This window comes from Zootermopsis nevadensis, unplaced genomic scaffold, assembly GCF_977971745.1.
Source record: "Zootermopsis nevadensis isolate Lab colony 2312 unplaced genomic scaffold, Znev_1.0 Znev_ptg000011l, whole genome shotgun sequence".
NCBI lineage: Eukaryota > Metazoa > Arthropoda > Insecta > Blattodea > Termopsidae > Zootermopsis > Zootermopsis nevadensis.
The window spans coordinates 11,158,272-11,183,213 of record NW_028259143.1 but is presented as its reverse complement, the minus strand read 5'-3'; the positions used below and the strand labels follow the sequence as shown (position 1 = coordinate 11,183,213).

Genomic DNA, 24,942 nt, shown 5'->3' with positions numbered 1-24,942 from the left:
TGGAGATTGTGCGCGAAAACACCAAGCTACTGAATCTGAACATAACCAAAGTTTTGGGAATTAAAAAAATTGTTTTATATGCTGGGCTAACCTAACTTAACAAATGTTTTGAGAATTATAACGTTTTATATTAAGATTTGCAAATATAAAATAAAACTGAATAAATCGCAGAAACTTCTTTATTATATACTTTGCCTAAAGAATCTGAGGCATTTTATAAAATTCCTAGTTATTCTATAGAATACTTAGTCAAAGTATAAAATAAACCGTTAGTTTCATACATTGCCTAAAAGTTCTAGGCATTTTATAAAATTCCTAGTTATTCTATAGAATACTTAGTCAAAGTATAAAATAAACCGTTAGTTTCATACATTGCCTAAAAGTTCTAGGCATTTTATAAAATGCCTAATCATTCAATAGAATGCCTGAATTTCGCACTTTGCCTTTGCATTCTATATATACATTGCCGGATTTCATACATTGCCGGTGCGATCGGACTGTGTCAATAGAGGGAGAACCAGATGTAGTACGAGCTTCTGCCGCTAGGGGGTGCAGCCTACATTCATAGTGAATCAGTGTGCCAGCCGGCATCATCGAATTAGCATTTTTTTCTTAGTTACCGGCGTTTTGGTAGTGCATTACACCCACCCTCCTGCGATTTCGGAATGGCGTGTGCATCAAATTTTGCCAAAGACTCGCCAAAACGGCTACGGAAACCTATGAAATGCTAAAGCAAGCATTTGGGGAGTCCGCAATGGGTCGTGCACAAACTTTTGTGTGGCATTCACGTTTTAAAAATGGCCGAACCTCTGTCGATGATGACGAGCGTTCTGGACGACCATCTTCGAGCACAACGCCCGAAAATGTTACGAAGATTCGGCAGGCCATTCACGAAGATCGACGTCGTACCATCAACGACTTGTGCGACATTGTTGGGATAGGCTATGGGACCTGTCAGCTGATTCTAAAGGAAGAACTCCACATGCGACGCATCCTGTCTGAGAACCAGAAGCAGAATCGACTTCTCGTTTGTCAGGAGCTCAAAGATCTTGCAAGAACCGACCCCAACTTCCTTTCTAAGCTCCTTGTGACTTCTTCCTCTTCCCAAAGATGAAAATTCAGCTAAAGGGAAGGGGATTTGAGACGATAGAACAGATTCAGGCAGAATGCAGATGGTGCTTGACAGGCTGACAAAGAAAGATTTCCAGGAATGCTTCCAGGCTTGGCAGCGGCGCTGGGATCGTTGTGTTCACTCCCAGGGGAACTAGTTCGAGGGTGATGGATGAATTTAATACCTGAGATAAGTGTACGGGTTTTTATAGACGCAGTCTTGAAACTTTCCGATTGCGTAACACAAATCATCTGGGTTTTTTTACACTTCCAGTCCAATTTTTGTCTTTTGGCTTTTGTTTCCTGCGTTCATATTATTTATAAACGTCGTGCAGAACAGAAGATCGTCATTATAAGATTGAGATCTCATGCGAAACGGAAATAATGGGGCTGTACACATAAGTAGGTCATACAAAGAGATTAAACAGATCGTTTACGAAGAGGGACAAGAGTATTTGAATACAGAACGTCTATAATATGAGCAGTCGATCTAGTTCCCTGGTCGTTCACTAGATCAAATGACGCGTGACAAACTTTGACCGATAGCTAAGCTTCGCTGTGTTGAATTTCCTCTTCACCCTCAGCAGTGGGGTTTGGGGAGAAACTCTTTCTAACCTATGGCTGACTGCACCACTGGGCCTTTTGAATGCTTTCGCCCGAAGACTCAATCGACTGTTCGAACTTAATGCTGGAAGCAGCGCTGGCCACTGATGTCCAACATCTGGAGAACTAGGACAGGAATATTTGAGTTCCTTCATTCCAACATCTGGCCTGAAACTAGTACGCCGTTGACTCAAGCAGCATTTGTATCAAATGTCAATCTGACCAGCGACTATTCCGCAGGGTACCCCAAAATAATTATAAACAATGCCGACTTCCCTTATAAAACGTTTGTATTTCCGAAAAAAATCGTTACTGTTACTTGTAAAGGAAAACTGAGGTAATGTGATGCGTCCTCAGGTTTTGGATGGAAGAGAAACCTCCATATACATGATACATAAGCAGTCGTGGGATACCTACAACAGGCAAGGATGAGAGGTAAATAATTCCCCAGGTCAGGAAAGTTTAAACAGACTTCCGCCTTGAATTCTTTGGCACGACCGTAATATGAAGCATTTCTATTTTGCAGTCAAGGAAATGCGACAAAATATTTTTGTAGCTCCTCGCTTTCATAACCTTGGCACTTGATGGAGATAAGTTATCAGTTTCGTGCCACGGCATCTTTAACCTTTAATACCCACTGGACCTGTCCCACAATTAGTCTGGTCGTGGTGGCTAGAAGAAATAACCCATTTCCGGCCAGGAATTGAATCTCGATCGCCAGTCACTTTATCGACTGATCTATATGGATCAGTCCATACTGTATTACTATCTGCAGTAAATACGAACACTGAATTTTAACAACTGGAATTATTTATAATTTTTAAAATTGGGTTCAGTGGGAATATACTGAAGGAACCATCTCCTGCGAGGAAAAACAAACCTTGACTGGCTGTTTACAACAAGAGTCTATTAATTTTAGATCCTAAACACACAAGTTTAAGACCACTTCAACACCCAGGTGTCCGAATATGTTAGTTATGTTTAATGATAATTTCTGCCACAAAATGAGCTATTATTAGATTAGTTATGAACGCTATATGAACTGCAGAGGTTATATGCCATGACAATGGAAGATGACAGGGGTTCGGAAGAAGGCGGTCATGACCTGTTATTGTTGTTGTGGTGGGAAGGGGTGAGTGAGACTGTGTGAGAATACTGATTCTCAGTGTTAACTGGGATTATTTCCTGAAACAGCATTCAGTAGTTCATCTTATTTTTTATGGAGAATTGCTGTTTTTTTCTTCAGATACGTACTTAATTCTTTAAAGTAACTTCTTCCACGTTAAAATCAAAGTTTAACAAAATGCCATAATGTCAAAATTTAAAATTGCGATCGAATGCAATAAAGACCCCGTTCAACTTTTCTCCTTGTTCCACTTCTCATTGGTCTACCTTCCCCACTATCAAACGCCTTACCTACTTTTACCAGAAGGATAAGCGGGCAATGCATGATATCCATCATAGCAAAAAAATTATCTATTTCCCCTGTTACATATAATGACTCTCACTACTCTTTCCTGTTTTCTCTTCTCTGTCTTATTCGGCCTCAAAGGGTTAAGAATGTCTACAGCAGAACACATATTTCTGAAGCACCTCTTAAGACGCTCTCACCCAGCTAAGAGCTACTACATGTTTTATTCAGATGCTCCATGAAGACCTAAGTGTTTTCGGTTCGAAACACGGCTTGGGGTCCGGCTATCCACTTCCACAAGCCGTACAGTGACTCTTCTTTGGAATGCCTTCACTCATCAATTCACAATTTATAATTACCTGCATTTCACATCTGCGGATTCACGACTCTGAAATTTAAGACAGCGTTTTACATAACCTATTCACCAATCAACTAACATGGACTTGGCTTAAGTGTAGGAAATTATTTCTGGATCCACATTTCTTAACAGTTAGCAAAAGCCTTAGTTAATACCTTTCAACAATCGAATTCCTGAATTCAATTACATCGATTCAAAGATTAATAAAGAGTGTAATGTCAGAGCACAACAATTCTGATTATACACAAATTGAAACTGTTGAAACACTGAGTGCAAATATGTAATACTTTACCTAGCGTGAGAACAGAAATTATAGCCTAAATATGCATAGTGATATAAGTCTATTCCGATAAACATTGCATGTGAGGATATGTAAATATTTTGCGGCAAAACACGTAACATGTCCGCGTCGCACTGGAAAAAACGGGACATTTCGAGTCATAATCCTCGTACTACTTACCACTTCTTCACAATTCTTACAGGAAGTTGCACCCTGCAAAAATCTACACCTGAAATTAATATATCTCAGTTTGGAGTACATACGTCTTCCGAATACGTTCATCACAATTCTGCACACCTTAAAAGCCTTTATAACCAGCAATTAAAGATAAAATAGCAACAGCAGCAGTAAAAGTCACTTTTCCTTCATTTCCTTACATGCTCAACAAGTGCAAAAACGTTTCAAACATAAGTTGCAGATTCTAATCATATTTACAATCCACGTTATGTAAGTACGTATCAACTTATCCGACAACTTACAAGATCAAAATCAAACCCGTCCGACAATATGTAACAAGGATTATTTTTACTCGCAGGTGTCCAGGTACACATTCATTCATTTAATCCTATTAGACTTTCTGTAGTACTCCTTGGACGAGTGATCAGCCCGTCGCAAGGACTCTACCTGTACACAGGACAGCACAACACAGAAAGACGCGGACAAACATTCATGGCTTGAGTGGGATTCGAACCCACGGTACCAGTGCCCAAGCGCATGAGGTGTAATATGGATAAATAATAATAATAAATTTCATTGACATATGTCGAGTAGTTTTTAAGGTTAAACACACAGACATGCTATTCCGTGTCAAGTAATTGTAAACACTGTCGAAGAAAAACAATATTTTTTCTTTTCCGACAAAACGTATTTACAAAATCAATATTTTGATAAAGGACCTTCTCAACGTAGCTGATGTTTCGGGTGTTTTCTTCAGATTAGAAAACATTTTTTGGGCTTACAATCTGGGAGACAAAACTACCAAATTTAATTTCGGTTTTACTTTGCTGATAAGACAATTATGATTTCCGAGAAGCATAATTCTCGGAAAGGAATGTTTCCGTAGCTTATTTTAGGGTAGTAATTCCATGACATGAAAAATAATTTAATGTCTCAAAATATGTAGCCAATAACAGTTTAGCCACGGTTTACCCCGTCCTACCTCACAGCTTTTTAACGCCATGTGTATGAACAACTTGAAATTGATAATTCTGTCTTCTCGTCATTGGCGCCAGTACTGCCCAGTACTATTTGCAGTCAACTGGAGGCGAGCCAACTCGTTCCTCTTGCATCGCATCTTAAGACGTCCTGTACTCTTGAACTGGCGAATATAACGATAAGAGAACTAACTTCTCGTTTAGCGTCACATGAACCACGTTCTCTTGACAGGCCGGAAGTACTCATACTCACTCGATAAACACGTCATAAGTGGTTCGCTGTGCAGTTATAACATACATGAAATGTTTTGAAAACCAAAAACGTCTATTTAAAGTACGGATGGCTTCGACTATTGAACAAAAATATTCAGGATAATGAAATCAAAGCAGATGAGACGGGCGGGATATATAGCACGCACAGAGGATATACGGTTCAGGAGAAAGTTTGTATATCTAGGCATAGGTCGGAAAATAATATTAAAAGGACCTAATGAATTAGAATGTGGACTGGATTAAACTCACTCATGATAGGGCTTGGTTATCGGTTCTTGTAAACACAGTAATGAACGTTTGGGTTGTATAAAAGACGGGGAATTGAACTCCTCGACAAAACTACGCCACGTTATCTCTTAGTATAGCCAATGAAGCAGTGTCAGGGGAGTGGTTTATATTTTATAGTTCCCAACCGCACATACTAAAATCATCAGATGTTAAGGTGCTTCCGGAAAAAAGTGTAAAAACATTTTAATTTTTCGTGCTTCCGGTATTCTTCATAATCATCGAAAATTGGGGGGGTGGGGGGTTAAAGCCTGGAAATTTATGCAGAGGACGACATTTTCGAAGGTTCAATTTATTACTTAACAGTATTATGCCAGATACTCATGTGAAATATGCCATCGCAACACAACACAAAATACAGTCCGTGTCAACACGTTGATGCCGACTAGTCGGAATGGCGCAAGCACAGAACAGCAAAGGCACAGACATCTCATTCACGGCCTAAAAAGCACGTGCTTTTCCATAAATGGCAATGCGACCTATCGTGATTAAAAGTGCTTTAAGGGTGTCTTGTGCCGACTAACTTGTGAGCTTCTAGCCCATCGCTGAATAAGACGCAAGTTATCATGATAGTCCGTTAAACAAGTATCGTGTCTAGAAACACCGAAAGACAGCAAATTGTGAACTTTAATATTTACTGTAAGGACGAGAGATGCAGAATGCAGCAGAACACTTAGAACCAATTGAAATAATTCGTGGGCTTAGGGAATACGCGGCCGATAGCCGTGCCAGGTTGCAACTGCGCAGCAGACAGGGCACTGCTGGGAGCTGTATAGTAGCTTCGTACGCCTCAACGACCATGTGAGAAGTTGATAGGACCAGGATACAGGCCTGCCTAGTTCTAAAAATGTGTTATGAATGTGTGCATACCGTGCACTGAAAAGTTTTCAAATTCGCTTTATGAATCGAGTACCCAACCAGATTAGGAAAACGTCATTTGTTACTTCGACCAAAGTAATAAATGCAATTCAAGGAAAGGGATATATAAACAGCAGCGTATCTCGATTTTGCAAAACCAAATCGCGATATACATTCTTACAGTTTATAATTTCCGGCGGTACAATACAACAATGTTCGTAAGTTGTAAAAAAATGATTGTAAAATGCTGACATAGTTGCTATACCTACTGTTTCGGAATCTAGTGATTTTCATTCTGCTGTCAAATATAGCCTACCTACCTTTTTTCCAGAAAATAATTTCCCTATTACGACACTTGTAACGTCTTCGGCTAAGTACGATTCCTAATGAAATACCATAAATATTTAAAATGTCACACTTCCTTGAATATTAGAAAGTCGACCTTAAACGAATATGGAAATGATTAGGAACGATAGAAAATGATAGTTAATCTGAGTTTATTTTATCTAAAATTCAAATAAACATCAGTAATAAATTTCTCGTTGATTTTAATAAATGCCATGCACGATTTTTAACATATCTAGAGATAGGAATGTCAGCAGATGATCTAAAAGTACGAAACGTAACAACCACATTCAGTTCTCCAGCTTCTTTTGCATATCGCACTGTACATATCGATGTTGCTTGGATGTCTTGCATAGGATTTAAAACTACAATACAGCTGAATATACCGCGTCTTAATCACACTCCACCCCACTAGTTTATATGGAGTACTCAAACAATGAAATTGATTACTTATCTTTGGCGCTCAGTAAATAGAAACTACTGTTCACTTATTAAGCACTAAAGGTATCAGCATATATTCCCGTTTACAAGTGTTCTATTACCACTGTGATCGTTTCTGCATAAAGAAATTGGAAGACAAAGAAACAGCAAAGGAATCACATCGTTTCTGCGCCATAAAATCTGCCAGCCATCTTGAGACTCACCGCCGTGAAAACCTCAAATCCTACATAAGCAGCAAATGACAACTCCGGCAACGAGAGACCGACAATCACGTTCCTGACCTCGGTTACGTTAGAAGTATATGAACTGTCAATAAATTGTTTCATTTCTTTATAAAAACTCGTGACTTCTAGTAGCATACTGTTCTAAATCGTTGTCACGATACCTACGAGGGCAATCACTAATTTGCAAGAGCAAGGTTCCTTTTCTTCGCGTTTCTGATGTCACAAACCCTGCGTTGGCTTCCAGAGGTATTGGATTAAAATTCTGAGGTTTTTCGTCCATTTCCCCAGTAAGTTCAGCCAAAGATATTAAAATCAGGTTACGACCACTACCTTCCAGACCCAATTCACGATTTTCCTGTCCCTCTACATAATTCCTGCAGTTGGCATCAAACCAGAAGACATCCTTAGCTTACCTTTTGAGGGAGGCGTGCTTGGAACCGTTAACAACGAGTTTCGGTTTGGGCTTGTCGGTGGGTGTCATCGTAGTGCTGCTGGCGACGTCACTGCTGCTGATGCTACTCACGCTGCTCTCCGACGACAACGCGGACGTCTTCACAGCCCCCGCCGTCGTCTTCATGATGATCTTCCGACTGTCAGCGTCAGGATTGACGGAGGGTGGTGTAGATGCGGTCAGAACATGATTATGGTGTTGAATGCTATGCTGTTGTTGCAATTCCAGTTCCAGTTGCAAATGATTTTTATTTGGTATTGGAGGAGGTTTCTCCTCAACAGGAAGGATATACGACAACATTATTATCACTTATAACGCCGAAATTATACGTAAAATAGAAGGAAATACTGTCTTGTGCTTGTGGCAAATAAATATAAAAAGAATCAAGAATCACACATCACTTTTGAGGTTAGGTGTGCTCTTAATGATTACACGTGAAGAACAATTTGTTTTGCAGTGGCTTTCAATAGTAAACATGAAGATCAAAACAAAACAATTTACAACGTACACACGCATACGAGGTAGACCTGCGATAACACATCAAGGTCACGTTATGCTTCATAACAGAGGTAACGGAGAGTCTGGCTTGTACTTCCCTGCACACTTGCCGGTAGCACGGCAGGCGCACACACTCATCTGGCACTGGGAAAGCAACCCGTTGCACACACCAAGCGAAATGCTGCTCAGGTGCTGATCTCGTTGTTATGATTATGTGTAGTTCTAATGGGTGACCACGGCGGCAGCAGTGATAGACCGAGACCCGGGACCATGTTCCTGGCTGGGATCGCTGTGTGGCGCTGATGTAGTTTTCCTGCCATTCATCTGAAACAGAATGAGAAACTGCTAATTCCTGAACATCGAACGGGCTACCTGGAACCCACAGCAGATATTTATAAACTCCACTCCATGGAATCGCCCTCTTATCCGGTTTAATCGCTCCTATTACACCTGAAAATACCCGCTCCTTTACGCCTACTTAACTATCGGTGTGTTGTTTCCTGCGGTTCATTTTCTTTGTTCTTGTTTCTGTTACAAGCAAACTAAGGGTAAATGGTAGAGTGGTTCCTGGCTACATGACGAAACAAGAAGCATTATTTTAAAATTAAAAGCACGTAACACACACGCGAGTAGACTATACATTTGGGTTCCGACACTTGTCCAAGTTTTACCGCAATACATGTTGCCCTTGAATGTGTATTTATAGTCAACACTATGAAGTGTCTTCTGTTATTTGACTGTGAAGGTTATTTAAGCGATGACTCACTTTCCTCACCTGTTAAAGCCATATTATCAACACACCCTGTTTTTTCAACTTTTGTTAGAATTACGTGTAAAACTTCATAGCAATGATGTACTTAGACTGTCAGCCGATAGAGTTTAACTTCAAGTTCTTCCTTGTTTACTATAAGATGTGAAATTATTACGTCTAGGCTGTACAAGTAACACGTGCCGGTTTAGGCCTGTACGTACGTTGCTGGTGTTTAATAGTCATTTGGTTCACAAAATACAGTTTTGTGTTAAAATTAGTGTATCCTAAGACAGACTCTTTGCCATCTTCCCTTCCCCTCCTATAGTGACGTAGACCAAGTTCCGAGTTATTTTGCGTTCGCTGTACACGAAAGCGTGGCGCAGCAGAAGGGAGTATGAAAGTTTCAGAATTACGAGGCACTGCAATTTGGACACGGATTCAGAAATGCTGTTCGTATGTTCGTCCCACAAACAATATTTTACAACCTAATTTAATGTCGTAGAACGTATTTATTTGCTGTACCAGACGCTTCAGGTAGCTTTGAATGCGCACCCCTTCTCCGTTTCTTCGAACCTTTAAAACCAAGTGGTAACTATATGTACCAGCTGCTTTAACAATCAACAACGCTGCATTTTGTATTTTTTTTATGTTTTGCATGAATATCGCTGTAAACAGGGAAGAGTTCCTTAAACACCATTAACCAGCTGATTTGCGTAATGGAAGGATCTGTGTTTTCTTTGCGGTATGAACAAAATTCCGAAATGTTATTTAGACGAGCTTTGGCTTCAAGGAGTTAAACACGAAGTGTCTCCATGGCTAGAGTCCTTCATTATGCATACAGAAATTCTGACAAAAACAAGTGAATGTGTACCTAGCTTGTGTTTGCGGTGTATTTATATCTCAGTGCAAGAATCCTCAGGCATGTAGTAATGTCTTCATTGTCAGAGACGATGCATTCTGTCCAAATTCAAATCAGTCGCCGGTATTCAGAGCGGCACGTTTAATTAAATTCTGTTGCTAAGCTCTTTTTCGTCATTATCTCTGACATCACACAGTGTCATTGTTATACTTTTAATTAGAGGATGGGAGCGGATATCCTGTACTGGCATAATAAATCTTCAAATAAAACGACGACGGACTGGGATGTTGGCCTACAATACGACCCGGCTACCAGTCGACACCCATGAGAAAACACGTTGGGTGTTATAATGAGGTCATACAACGAGCATAAAAATAATAATCACATGACGTAATGCGCTTGAAGAGGTCTGTTCACAACAAGTACCGTACACTGCATATGACTTGAAGTTAAAATACACAGGCTTATCACCAGGGCCGCGTCAGCCACTGGGGAAATTGCGCGGTTCCATACGTTTAAACCGAACCCTTCCAAACTACTCTCAAATATCAAGTGAACACAAAACGCGGACTTTTTAGTCTTTGCTGTCGCAATTTTCCAATAATTAAACCAGATGTCACTAGCATGCAGACGGCCAAAATATTTTTTCGCCTGGACATGTAATATGGTTATTTTAAAATGGCACCAATGACGTCTTCATTGTCTGGGGTTACCGATGACATCATGGGGATTCCCCGACACTTTATAAAAGCCAAAAACGCATGTCGGTCTTCGTGTCTACTGTTCGTTACCGTTATCTGATTTTAACTGAAACTGAAATGTGTCGAAAATATTCTGTACGGAGCAAAAACGTGCATTTAGCAACTTTCAGTTGCAAACGTGCCGAAAAAGGAGACAAGCATCAACGTCCGCAACGAGATTAAAAATCGCGATCTAAGTGTGTGGTGGCTACGACCGCCTTAAAGTTAATAAAACCTTTGCTCAGTACACCGCCGGCTTGTCTTAAACCGGGTTTACAATTATTCGACTCCAATTTCCACACGCTTTCATTAAACTTAGATTGCATAAATTAGCTAGCCAAGTACTTTACTTTCTTTTGCGATGGCTGAACAGTTCTTGGAAAATCTATTCCGCTTGCTTATGGTAGGTTTCGGAACAAGCTTTTACAATAATTGGGAAGACACCCTGGATGAAATGCCGGCCCGTGGCAAGGCCTCTACCCACATATAACAGCACAAAGCAGAAAAGCGCGGTAATCATACCTGACTTGAGCGGGATTCAAACCCACAATCCCAGTGCCCAAGAGCTTAAGACACACGCCTCAGGCTCTATGGTAATTCAGCACTGCTAATACTACAAAGGTCTGCAATTAAACATGATCCTGAAATTATTCAATCCAGTTTACATCCTCACAATTACTTTATATTTAGTTTTAATATTATTATTTAAAATCTCTGTGAAAGAACTGCCACGTGCCTTGCCATAACACCGTTTTTCGCCACACCTAATTTTAGTGATGACCTCATAATCAGTGGAACAATAAAAAATGTGTGAACGAACTAAGAATGCTCTCATGAATATTCAAGAAAATTGTGCAGGAAAGAGTTACTTTAAAGTAAGACTCGACACTCAGGTTACTACTTACATCTAAGCGACTATCCATTTAGACCAGAGTCTCACTGCAAAGCTTAAAAAAATATTCTCATTAATTAGAGAGCGTATTTAAAAAGGTAAAAGTGATATCCGAAATTTAGAAAACATGACAAGTCACTTGAAGTTTTATTATCAAGCTAGAGTAAGATCTGGGGTATTTGGAGCGGTGTAGACTTGTCGGTAGATACCAACGTTTCGGAGAAACATAATGTCTCCATCTTCAGAGCCGAATACCTACAGTTCTAAGTCTCAACGAAGCTAAAACCCAGAGGAACGACACATTAAGTTAAACTAACTTCATGAAGAAGTTTCCTTCGTCAAACGCAGACAGTGACTCAGCTAGACAAGAAAATTCCCGACCTTCAAGGAACCTCACAGTATATTATTGTGTTCACAAGGGACCCACATTCGTCCCTGTCCTGAACTAGTTAAATCCAGTCCATATTCCCACACTTTTACGACCATTCTATGCCAAAGTCTCGTCAAGTGATCTCTTCATTTCAGATTTTCTTCAGGTTTCCGACTAAAACTTTGCATGCATCTCTCGTATCCGTGCATGTTACATTTTTCGCCCATCCCATGTTATCTGATCATAGTAATAACATCTTGTGAAGGGTACACATTATAAGTTCCTCGAATTGTAATTTTCCAACATCCTATCCCATCTTACTATATACTATTTTCGAATAAATTAATTACATTTAGATTGATGCTAAAATGTGTTATGATGATCTCCTAGGGTCCAGACTAGGGAGGAAGTAAGTAAAGTGGGCAGACAGAAGAATATCGCATTACGTAAGACATTGAGTAAACAGCACGGTATGCTGAGTACATAACAACCCGTTTATTTAAAGTCTGTAAGAAGCGTGGGTCAGTAGATAAACACGTTTAATGATTTAAATATCATGAAATGAATTACGCAACCCGTCCGCAACAATATCACGGGTGCAATTTTGAGCTGCTTTACGTAATTAACATGTAGGTGTGTATGAAACATGTTACTGAGTGACGTAATAGCTCAGCAAATGTTAACCACTTAAATACGAGCTCGTAAGCTGGGTAGAGATGAATTCCCTGATCTGAACGCATCAGCTGTAACGCTGTAATCCCGTGAACGTCTAACAAGGCTGGAAGGTTACTTACTTACTATCCATGCTACCTGTAATCGAATTAGATGCGGGGGTATTTAAGCACCTTGAACTGAAAAGAATCCCAGTAACTGTGCTGTATTTTTGGTTCATTCATTGACTATTGATTTACCAACAACGCTTTTTTAACCATGAACTTGTAGGATGATTATTTATCAAGAATGCGGATAGAAGCGGTCATGACCTTCATGTTTTGACTTATTCTTGGTGTAGTCTGATTTAACTACCTTTTTCAACTGTATAGGCACGAAAATGTGTACCGAACTCGACAAACGGGTCTTAAGTTGTAAATCCCTTTTGAAAAGCAATCATGTATCATACGGAAAATACTAGAGCATTTATGGGTATACTAGGCATATTTGGCCATTACTGTGAAACGACTCTAAAACTATGTCTCCAATTAGGATAATCAAAGGGAGATCCTAATAGCGACCTTCTTGGAATGTGAAATTCCCAAAATGGTATAAAACTAACGAACTAATTAAATACAGACACTGAATTAGGAATTATAATAAAAAGGCTATTAAATGAAAAGACAAACCAGAGGGCCAACAGAAAGACTTTCATTATCAAACTTAACTGACTCAAAGTAAGAACTCGCTAAACCTGAAGTCTCAAAAATACTGAGTGAAAACTAATGTAAAATTAGGCCACCAATAGTTCTTACAGCGGAAACAGAACGTGGAAACATAAATGAAAATTAGGTCTACTACTCTGGGGAAAAATAATCTCTCTAAGTAGTCGATTCAGTTTTCAAGTCATAATTTGCCTTCGTATTCTGCTTCCTGTAAGACTAATATTTCTATTATAAATAAGGAAGAATTCAACCACGCTGACAACAAAATATGTAGGGGAGACCAGGGCAAACGAGGAACTTAATCTTTGGAAGCATGTGGAAGGGACAATAATAAAGATAAACACATGGAGGAACCTTGTGTGCATTTATTGTCTATTTGAGATTGATAATGAGTTATTAGTTTAGTTGTAAGAATTACAGTTTTTTAATATGAATTTCTTTAAAAAATGTAACTTCCCCCATTTTTCTCCGTGCCCGTGGCAAGCCTGGGTAAGGTTGATATATGTTTGAAAAAGTTGTAAGAAGACACAAATTAATCTAATAATTATGACGTAGGATATAAAAATTATGTGAAATATCGAAACTTTACATATTTGAAATCTACTTAGGCCTAACACAGACGGCACACATGTGCACCTCTTCATCATCGTGACTACCAACATCTGCACATGAGTTATGGGCCCATTTCAAGCAAGACGAATACCGGATCCATCCTTCAATAGACTGCAAATAGACATCGCCACAATACAGGCACTTGTCATTTGATCCTCTTTTCTGGGTACCCCATTCTGCCCTACCCCATCCTGCCCCGAGTATACTCTTTAAAATTAGGATTGTCCCACCAAAAATGACATCATGAGAATCAATAAAAATAATTTGTTTAAGACTTTCAAGAAAACACCTTGTAACACGCATCATTCAACAAAGTGGACATGAATAATGAACAGGTCTTACCTTCACTGGAAGTTGAATAAAATTTGTAAAATGTAGGAGCCAAATCAAGCATGGGTGATTATTTCCGAAACTGTGACCACAAAATGGCGCTGACTGATATGACATGACCCCTTGCTGTATGCTAATGGTATTTCATCCGGTCCCGATAGATAGCAACGCATTGCAGACTAAATAAAGCCGATACTCTGTTCTGCCCCGTGGCCCCGTTCTGCCCTGGGCTCCTCTATTACTTATATGAATACTGCAGAAAGGAAGAAATGAAGACAAGTTGTTCAGATTCCTTGTGATTACAGTGCACACACATTTTACTGCATTTTTATCTCGCTTATTAATGCTACAGTCTTCTATTAAACTTGTCGTCCGTAGTATAAGAATTTTTTTTCTAATTAAACATACAGAAGGTCTCCTTACATGGTATGTCAGGTCACGTAAAAAATTTGACGTATGCCATTTTCCGAGTGGGATATGAACACGAGATTCTAATATGTATGCATTCCACTGCTCTGACACTGAATTATGCCTAGAATTCACTTCTCTTTACTACTTATAAAGGCAAAGTCCCTACAAGAGGGCTGTAGTGCCACGGAGTAGTTACTATTTATAATTCATCCTTTGCTTATTAATCTACGCTATTTAAAACTGAAGATATTACGTAGTTTCCTATAAGAGAGGAATTTAAACATGATATAACAACAGGTAAGGCGTGGAAACATAAAAATCAACACAGGAAATTCGAACCCGGCACATCAGGCGCGTTACCCACACAACATGTGTGTTCTTTCTACATATTTTGCGCTTTGGAATATCGACCCTCAGCCGAATATTTGTAAATATTTTTCTTTCCACATTGCGGAATCGTAGTTTCTTAGTGCCACTTATAAACAACATTTCAGATAGGTTAACAAAATATCTAGAAAAGCATTGGTATAAAGTTCTTAAAATGAACAATATTTTTTTCTAATTTTAACAGTAGGAATGGATTCATACAGCTGTGTGCTGCGAAATTTATCATACATACATAACTATGTATCCACGATGCCAGTAAAGGTGTAGGGTAGTGGAAAATGGTCGTCTGGGGATCAGAGGGTGGCAGGGTAAATATTGATCAGGGGATGTGTCCCATATATAGTAAAGATGAAGGGTGGTGTTAGATATGAAGATGTAGAGGAGCTAGAAGTTGGAGAGATGCGTTGGTAGGCGAAAGATTTATAGGTACTTATCCAGAAATTGGAATTATAAGGATAACTACAAGAAAAAATAAAAACAACTGCCAGACATCGGACTATATTTAAGTAAATATAAAGACAAATGGAGCAAGTATAGTCTGTAAATATAAATGGAGAGAGCAGAAAATATATTAAGATGGGTGTAAATATAGGCAGAAACCGGGCAATAAGACTAGGGATTCATGTTAGACTCTGCAAATTGTAAGCACCAACAGACTAAATAAATGACAATGTCACCACGAAATTTAACAGAAGATAGTGGCAAGAGACATCGTAAAACTCTCACAGTGATGGGAAAGCCGACAATGTTCGACAACTACATAAAGCATAACAATGCATAAAGCTATCAACGTCCACAGCTGTTTCGCCATTTCATAGCCCTGTGTGGCGCAATGCATGAAGCGATCAAATTGGCGTTTATTCTTTAAAGATTAATATCACAAATACTGTCAGCAACAGAGAAGAATTTTGAATTCGTGAACACAGAGCCCAGGGAAGGAATTTCTGTGTGCATGAGTTCAGCAGAATCTATGAGGATTATGGGGGGGGGGCATCAGTATTTTGGGAGTAAAAGACGAACCTGCTGCTACGTTACGACAGCCTCTTGCTGTTTGCAGCAAACAACGCAGCTAATGGTGGCCAAGCACTTGTGGATGAACTGCCAAGGACAGCAGCGGCATGCGTCACTCAGCTTCTAATTTGTCACTTATTCGTGCTGCTAATTCTCGTAACTTCAAAACATATTCTCTGTTGCTGGAGCATAGGCCTACGTATAAATGGAAAGAACTTACTAGAAGACTGAAATTTTCTGATATGTAATCGAATACAAATAAAGAAATTCGTTAGGAAATGTATTTACTTTTGAAATAAAATAATTATTAGCGATGAACAGACGAAAATCCTCATAGCAAATATTACGAAAGCAAATTAAAGAAAACTTACAGTCAGGTGAGACGAGTAAAAAGTCTGCACGTAACACACTGTATAAATTAAAGACATAACGTCAAAACACAATAGCACTGAATCTTTTTAGGGGTGGCGGAGTTAAAGCTCCATGCATTCGAATGCAGTGTGTTTCACACACATGGAAAAGTCCCCGTTCAACAGGTTGTACAGGCCGCAGAGGTGGTTTGTCGTGTCAGCATATGAAAACTCTCTGGGGATCAAACCCCGAGTCCTCAGTCAACCATTTTACCATCTCAGTTATCCCGACTCACCACGCAGTAAGTACATTAAAATTTAAAGAAGCACGCCTGTGAAGTAATTTACTTTTTCATTTTTTAACGAACCCATGCCAAGAATGCCATTGCTCCTTCACCGAATTCCGTCTTATGCTGGCAGAGCTTGTGAAGCAAAAGTAGCAGAAATATATTCTCAACATACAGCGCAAGTTCCAGGGGAAATTCCATGAATTCAGAATGCATGGAACAACGATACATTTCTGGCTGCCAAGAAAAGATTAACTGAGTCTCCGAAAGTAATATGTTAGCTGTGTCTGGTGATAACAAAATTACAGAAGCGTGGTGAGAGTTTTATTTTTCTCAGGTAATATATATGTTACCTTAAAAGCCCGAATGTTGGTGAAACCTAGGATTTATCAGACAAACCTAGGTTTTACTAAACAGTGATAGCTCAGTCAGTATAGTGACTAGCTACGGGCTGGACGGCCGGGGTTCGATCCCCGACGGGGGCAGAGGATTTTTCCTCTAGCCTCTGCGTCCAGACCGGCTCTGGGGCCCACCCAGCCTCCTCTACAATGGGTACCGGGGTCCTTTCCCGGGGGTAAAGCAGGCCGGGGCGTGATGCTGACCACTCACCCCCATCTAGTGCCGGGGTCAAGGAAGAGAGGAGCTATACCTCCACTCCCCCCAAACGCCTACATGGCGTATAGTGGGACAAACTTTACTTTACTTTACTTTACGTTGGTAAGAGGCAGAAAAAAGCATGATTCGCGTCTTATTTCGGGGTTTTACAATTCACTATTGGTAAAACCCCATTTTCGGGGTTTATAAACATACATTCCTTATCGAAGTTGTATTTTTAAAAATTTTAACAGAAGTCAAAATAATAGATAAAAACATTGCAAGAAATAGAAAAATTGTAAAATAAAGAATATAAAACATTTCAATCATCAAAAAACATTTTTTTCACTGCTGTTTCAAGACTTACTTTTTGCAACAAAGTGAGGATTTGCACAAGTATTTTTTTTGCTAACCTAACCTAACCTTTTTACTACCTGCTTATGGCAAATCCTAACATTTACCAACAACACCCATCGGTAAGAACCCGAAATAAGATGCGAATAGTTCTTTTTTCGGCCTTTACGAACACCGTTTGGTAAAACCTAGGTTTGTCTGGAAAATTCTAGGTTTCACCAACATTCGGGCTTTTAAGGTAACATATATACTACCTGAGAAAAATAAAACTCTCACCATGCTTCTGTAATTCTGTTATCACCAGACACAGCTAACATATTACTTTCGGAGACTCAGTTAATCTTTTCTTGGCAGCCAGAAATGGATCGTTGTTCCATTCATTCTGAATTCATGGAATTTCCCCTGGAACTTTCGCTGTATGTTGAGAATATATTTCTGCTAGTTTCTGCTAGTTTAATTGCCTATAAATTATTGGGTCACTACAAACAGTCTTTTACCCTAAGGTAACAATACTTGAATTTCAGATTTTAAATTCCTTATCTACCATTCATACCATCCTCTTACAACATCTGCCATATTCATCTGCTAAATTCTTAGTCAATATTTGACAGCCAAACTAAACACCCAGACCTTCCTATAATTTCTTCCCATTTACAATCCGGCAAACCCATTCGCTTCAAATGTAGGTAATACATTCTCATAAAAATCTGCCTTGTATTAAATACATCCCTTTTCTCGATCTGATGAATGGCGAAGGTATTTCTTACAAATAACATTATTCTTACAGTGGGAGGGGAATACAAACATCTCTCTTCGAGACCATAAATAAAAATTCTGCGGACTGTGTTACAAAATCTTACAAAGTTCAAATTTAGACAGTGACTTATTTAACTTTTAATGTCACATATGTGATAATCATAATTTGTTATCAGTATTGTCAAGAACTGTGATGAATTCAAATGTGTTCACTGGCCTAACTAAAATAGGATATAGGTGCACGACCGTTGCATTTAAATAAATCTTTGATTGTTTGTTTAAATTCCTTTCAAATGTCAGTGCTATTGCAGTTTTTACGGGTTAGATTGTTATTTTCTTTCAATTCCGAATCTCCAAAATTAGATACCTCAATGAACGCAACTTTGAACAGTCAATGAACTCGCTTCGAGACAGAGGCTGCCAAGATGATGTTCCTGTGTTTCGTTTTTGTTTACACACAACTTAATGTCAAACGATTTGGCGAAGCTTCTTGATGATTTTTCTAAAGTAGTACTTAACACGGTTAACAGGATCTGGACTCCTGAGTGAATCCTGAGACTAAAACTTTTAAGCTGAGATATGTTCCTGGGGATGTACAGGCATGAATATGAAAAATTATAGCTCGTCACCGCGTACAGTCAGTCATTATCTTTCTTGTATTTCGTCACGCACAGATCATACCGAAAAATATCTGACACTTCACATCTTAACGAGCTCTATGATCTACAAAAGGCCTCGTTCGACGAGCGGTTTAATGTTTACCTGTCATGTGAAGTACAGTTCACATCGGACCAACAAGAATGAGAAAAAGAATAATAAAATTCATCCCGTAATTCCTGATCTAAACCACCAACACAAAACGTGACTAAAATTCGTTCAGTGAGGCCTATTTTTGTAGACAAATCTTTTGCATGATAAACGGGGTCTCTTAATTATGAGTTTAGTTTTTTAACTTCGTCTTTACAACATTTAGAAAAATGAATATAGGCCTATAACAATAAAATCCAGTATCAATATATTCAAGTTTAACTCTTGTATATTTTTAGTTTGTATTCAGATAAACAAAGCAGTGTTGTATCCGAAAGTACAAAATGTTTCTGGGGGGGGGGGATTTTATTACTCGTGAAGGACCATACTTAGTTATCACTAAAACACGAAGGTGATCTAAAGGACGTTTAAAGGAAACCTAACACTTCGCCATTACAAAGATCAGCTGGTTGATGAGTTTAGGTAAATAATTCCGATTATCGTACGAAATTCATGAAATAAATCTGTTACTGAATGTAAAGTATGTATTTTATACAGTTGCCAGTTTGATTTAAAGTGAACCTACTACATATGAGAACTTTTCGTGTGACTTGTCGCACGAAAGAAAACACCCACCCCTTGTCGTACATCACGTAGCACCGCAAAGGCTGCGAGATTCTCTGGTGCTCTTTGGTTGAGTACTTACTTCTGTATAGAATTTGTACAAGCAGCTACATCATAAACATAACTTACCTACAATCTGACACTAACTATTCGTTATGTTAACATTTACAGACATGACAGTGTAAAATTCTGATATCTGACTGCAATTTTACGCAGTATGAAATTATCGACAGAAATACTTAACTAATTTTTTCTCAGTTACTCTTCTGTTAATCACTACTAGTTTATCAGATTTTAACATCTGAAGGAGTGTACACTCCATTATTCTTACCAAAATTTATTAATGTAGGAACTTGTTCGGTTGGTATTTAAAAATCATGGACTTCTCTGTGAGACCATTAAAACTTAGTAACTTTACTGACTACTAAAATTTGCAGTGCAGATACCAAAATGCAAGTTAAAAAAATCTCTAAAGGTTACGTGGTCCAAAGGTATGTAAACGTCCGTGCACAGCGTAAGTTTAACCTCCCAAAGACTAGTGAGAAATATACGTCCCACCTACTTTAACAATTATTAAGTCCGCATTTCTACAGGTTTATTAAAATGCTTATTGTAAACAGAGATTATTTCCTTAAACAGCGTTAACCAGTTGGTAAGTGTTGTGTCTTCTCTGTGGTACGTACTGAATTATGAAATACTGGTTAGACAAGCATCACCTTTAAAGGGTTAAACGTAAACCTGAGCTTAATGGAACACGATCACGACATAAGGCAGTCACTTATTGCCGGGTTTCACTTCTTTACGACATGCCGTTTTTATTACAGACTGCGACATACACACCTTGTAATATAAATTACGACTTTTGCGGTTAGAGTCAAAATGCTTCTAAAATTACGATTTGATGCGTTTCTTATACCATTATTTCTATTGGGCCATCTGCTTTTCTTATGGAAAACCCGCACGTAACCATAATTCTAAATTAAACTGTAGGCTTATAATCACATCATTGCTCTTTTTAATGATTAGTTATATACTATGGCTTATCAACCGTTTATAAAACATTTAGTCTTAACGAACGAAGCAAACCTTTTCGTTTATTAGTTTGTACTATGTAGTTACGTTTACCCTGCAAAAATTTGTAAGAGCAATTCATGGTGTTCTTATATTGCGTCCCTTCCTGTGAATCGAAATTATATTTCCACATGAAGAATTCAAGGTTATTTATTTCTACACAACTACTGGCCGACATGTTGGCATTATCGATGGAAAGAAACAAAAAAGCACAAAGATGGGATTAGGTAACGTCCCATGATGTTCACGTCAAATTTAATAAAAATCAGTGAACTGTTTCAAAACTTATTAGCAGCGACACACAAACATGGTCTATTATAAAAAGCCTGAAAAGTCGATTAAAATAATTTTAGAACCTAAAGAATAACGTATATTAAATTAACTGTACTGTAGTTAGATCTCCGATTACGAGCAGGCTGGTACCCTGAGATACATCACAATGTTCATAACAGCCCGCCACTGAACCATATACTAAGCCGGGATAAAACCAATCCACATCCCCAAGATTCTCTTAATATTATCCTCCCATCTATATTCAAAGATCTTCCCAGGGATTTCTTCCTTTCAAGTTTTCTGTCTAAATCTTTGTGTGGTTATCTCGTCATGCATACAAACTCCACGTTCATCTTGTACTCCATGATCTGATAACCTAACGCTATTTGGTTAGCATTTCAAATTATTAACCTCATAATTATGCAATTTTCTACAGCCCGTTGTTACTTATTCTCTCTTAGGTACAAATTACATCAACATTCTTGTGTTAATCTTCATTACTTATGAATCATCTTGCCGCCTGTACTATAATCACGTCTGGAACCGTGCATTAATCTCCACTACGTACCAATTAAAAACAGTCACGTGTTCTACACTGACGGTCTAACATACTGTAACATTTCTCAAGAACTGAAAGACAAAGGAATGACAATTAAAAGCGTCTAAGCAGGTTAAATTAGCAGGCTTTCGTGATCCACAATTTACAGATTTTCAATTGGGGTACTGTAAATGGCCCGGCAGATATGTCTGTATACAATTTCAGTCCACACGTACAGCAAGTTGAGGTAAAAATGTCACCGATGCAACTATTATCCTCCCAGTAAGTTCTGTGACAGTACTAACCACTGGTGGTACGTACACATCATCCTCAATGTACCCGCCAAAAAGAAACAATCAAGGGGAGTAATGTCAGGTGAACGAGGCGGCCAAGTGATAAACCAGCCCCTGCCAATTTATTTCTCACACACGAATAAAGATGGCCGTCTCTTTCTTGTGGCAATGTCCTGTTGAAACAAATGTGAATGTAGTGCTTCAAGTGTAGGTGTTAAGATGTAAGGCACGTGGGCAGCCTTATTCTTTTTTTAAAAAAAAACGGGCTAAGTCCTGGACGCAAGTTATTTTAGTATTAGGTTTTAATTTTAGTTTTGACCATAAAGAAATTACTGAGAACCACAGCGACTAACACTGATCACCCTAGAAGTGAAAAGAGACACATGACCACATCAGTCATGTTGTGCACACCACCCAAATTCCAATCAATCGAACGCGATCCCGAATGTAAGGTTAGCCTAACCTTTTGCAGGGGATACATCGTCACGGTAGGATCAGCACTCCGCAGCCAGCATCATACTTAGTTTCAGGATGCAATTTATTAGCCATTACTGTACGGAATGTTCATCCCACAGACAGATGGCTCTTCCATATGGTTATAACAACTTAATGATACAGACAACTTTACACGATGAAGTTTACAACCCGCGTTCAGTAGCGGAAGGTTGAACACATAACAATGACTAGTTCATCTAACTGAGAGTTCTCTTAAAGTACGGAAGGTGTATAGTTAAGCGCAAGTCATACATGTAAATGGTTATGAAATTAACGTATTTCATCCATTTTAAGACGCATGTTTTCACATTTTAATTTTATTAAATCCGGGTGTGTCTTGAATTAATGGCGTTCAAAAATGATTGAGCGTCTTTTTCCTGAAAACCTGTTGTTTCAAAGACGAATTCTTTAAATGGGAGCGGACGTCAACAGAAGACGGCTTAACATGTAAGTCGGCTGATATAAAAGTTCTCAGCAATAACTATAGATTAAGTAACTAACTGGCTTACGGAACCCGAAGGTTCATCACCGAAATAATCAAAGCCCTCCACTGGACCCTGTCCTGGGCCAACAAAATCCAGTATCCTTCAACTCCTATCTCCCATAGATCCCCCCCCGACATTATCCTCCCATCTACATCTAGATAAGTACAGATGACAGACAATTTAATACAATGTCCCAGTGGGTATTTTGCAATGACGATCTTTGGTTTTAGGGGACTACGAAACGACACGGAGTAGAATGCGTTCAAAGGAATAAGTTCTGGTCGATGGATAGTAAGCACTATTATGTTACGAAATGTGGATGTAATCTTGTTTATTTGACTTCAGATGTTAATGTGTGAGATATTCGGATAAATGGTTAGCCATTTTTTATTTCAACAAGAAACTTCTGTGTGACGGATATTGTGGCGAGGTGGAATAAGGAAAAGCAACCCAGTTGATCAGGTGGCAGTCCACTGCTAATCCGGTCTACGCAACAAACACATCCACTCTGGAAATACGCCTCCATGTCGAGGAGCCAGCGACCAACGGTCTGCGCTCTGTGACGTGGACATGATCACCTCTCAGTGAATCATATTAGTTTGGCAATACTGACAAATGGTAACGGAAATGTCAGCATGTAGACTTCCGAAATCGAGCAAAGGCCCACTTGGTCAATACTTTCATTCCGAATAATACATGCATGTCCTCTTTTCCACCACCCACATCACAGCTTCCGCATTCCTTTAAGGGTTACAGAGCTCGGTCCCTGACAGTATGTTGCTATTCTTTGAAGACTAATCCCCTTTAAGTGGGTCGTCTGAAATGTAGCAGATTCAGATAATTTATTTTAGAACAGTAACAAGGAAGGGTGAGAACGGAAAAGAAAACTGAGTTGTAAAAGGGATGGGAAAGAAATACGAAAGAAAGAATCAAAGAAACCGAAAACAGGAAAGGCATGGAAGAAAGAGGGTGCGATTAAGATGTGAAAGAAGAAATTTCCGTTGAATTTCAACGGACTTTAAGAACAGTTATTACCAGGCGTTCTTTGCACGATGTGAACGAAATAAAAAAAATTAGGGTTGAACATGTCTGTCTGTATGTCCGCATAATTCAACTCGATATCAGATGAATAAATGATTAAACATGGTTTGGACATTGTGCCACTGAAGGCTACCTTATACTTGTACTTTTTAATTTACTACAATCGATAATAACAACATGGCGGACGAACAAATGTATGAAGTAGGAGAGACTCTAGCGTCACTAAATATATGGACATAAAATAATGTAACGTAATTATCTAAGAAGTATAAAAAAATTACAGGCTGCTTGAAATAAAAATATCTGAACGGACCAGGATTCGATCTCATGACCACTTGTCCGTAACTCCAATACGCTGAACACAGTTAACTCGCAATGCGTTGTAGTCTTGTGGATTTTACTTGAAGAAGATGTTATGAATTACAAATCAGACGCCTTTCAACTTCAAAGAGTCAAACCCAGAAATACCAAATGAGGGAGATGGGATATTAACTAAGGTTCAATTTCTTTGTGCCCTCCTATTCTCCGTTTAACAATGTTACCACGGGAAAAAAACTATAATGACCGGATGATTCGATCCAGTTAGATGTTCACGGCTCGGTGGTTTCACAGAGTCACTTGAACCACCCGGTCAAAGAACCCAAGACTTCCCAAACATATTTTTTATTGGTCGTTGTGGTTCAAATTGAAATTCTTTCGACCTGAGGAACACGACGTCTTTATAGTTTTCTATCTGCCATCTGAGTCACAGAGGCGATGTGGTAGCTCAGATGTTGAAGGCAGCTGCTCAAGACAGGCCTCGAGCTCAGACTCCGCTAAGCCTCTTTCTATCTGATACGATTCTTCTACGACAAACTACCTAAATCCGTCATACATTGTCATTACAGTTGCACAGCCTGTCAAGTAATTCCCTGCCTCCACAGAACCCGAAAGATCATTACTGTGCTCACAGAAGCCGACCACTAGATCTTATCGCGAGCCATTTTAATCCAGTCCGTCCATTT

General features: G+C 39.0%; 1 protein-coding gene across 4 annotated transcripts in view; it reads right to left on the bottom strand.

Moving 5' to 3' along the window:
- Positions 1-24,942, bottom strand: part of LOC110835892 (uncharacterized) — a 171,051-nt gene that overhangs the window by 98,609 nt on the left and 47,500 nt on the right. For all 4 annotated transcript variants that reach the window (XM_022076590.2, XM_022076589.2, XM_022076591.2 and 1 more), the window contains exon 2: positions 7,756-8,615. In XM_022076590.2, the coding sequence (XP_021932282.1) occupies positions 7,756-8,093 (338 nt within the window). In that variant the 5' untranslated portion in view covers positions 8,094-8,615. The remainder of the gene's footprint in view (positions 1-7,755; positions 8,616-24,942) is intronic.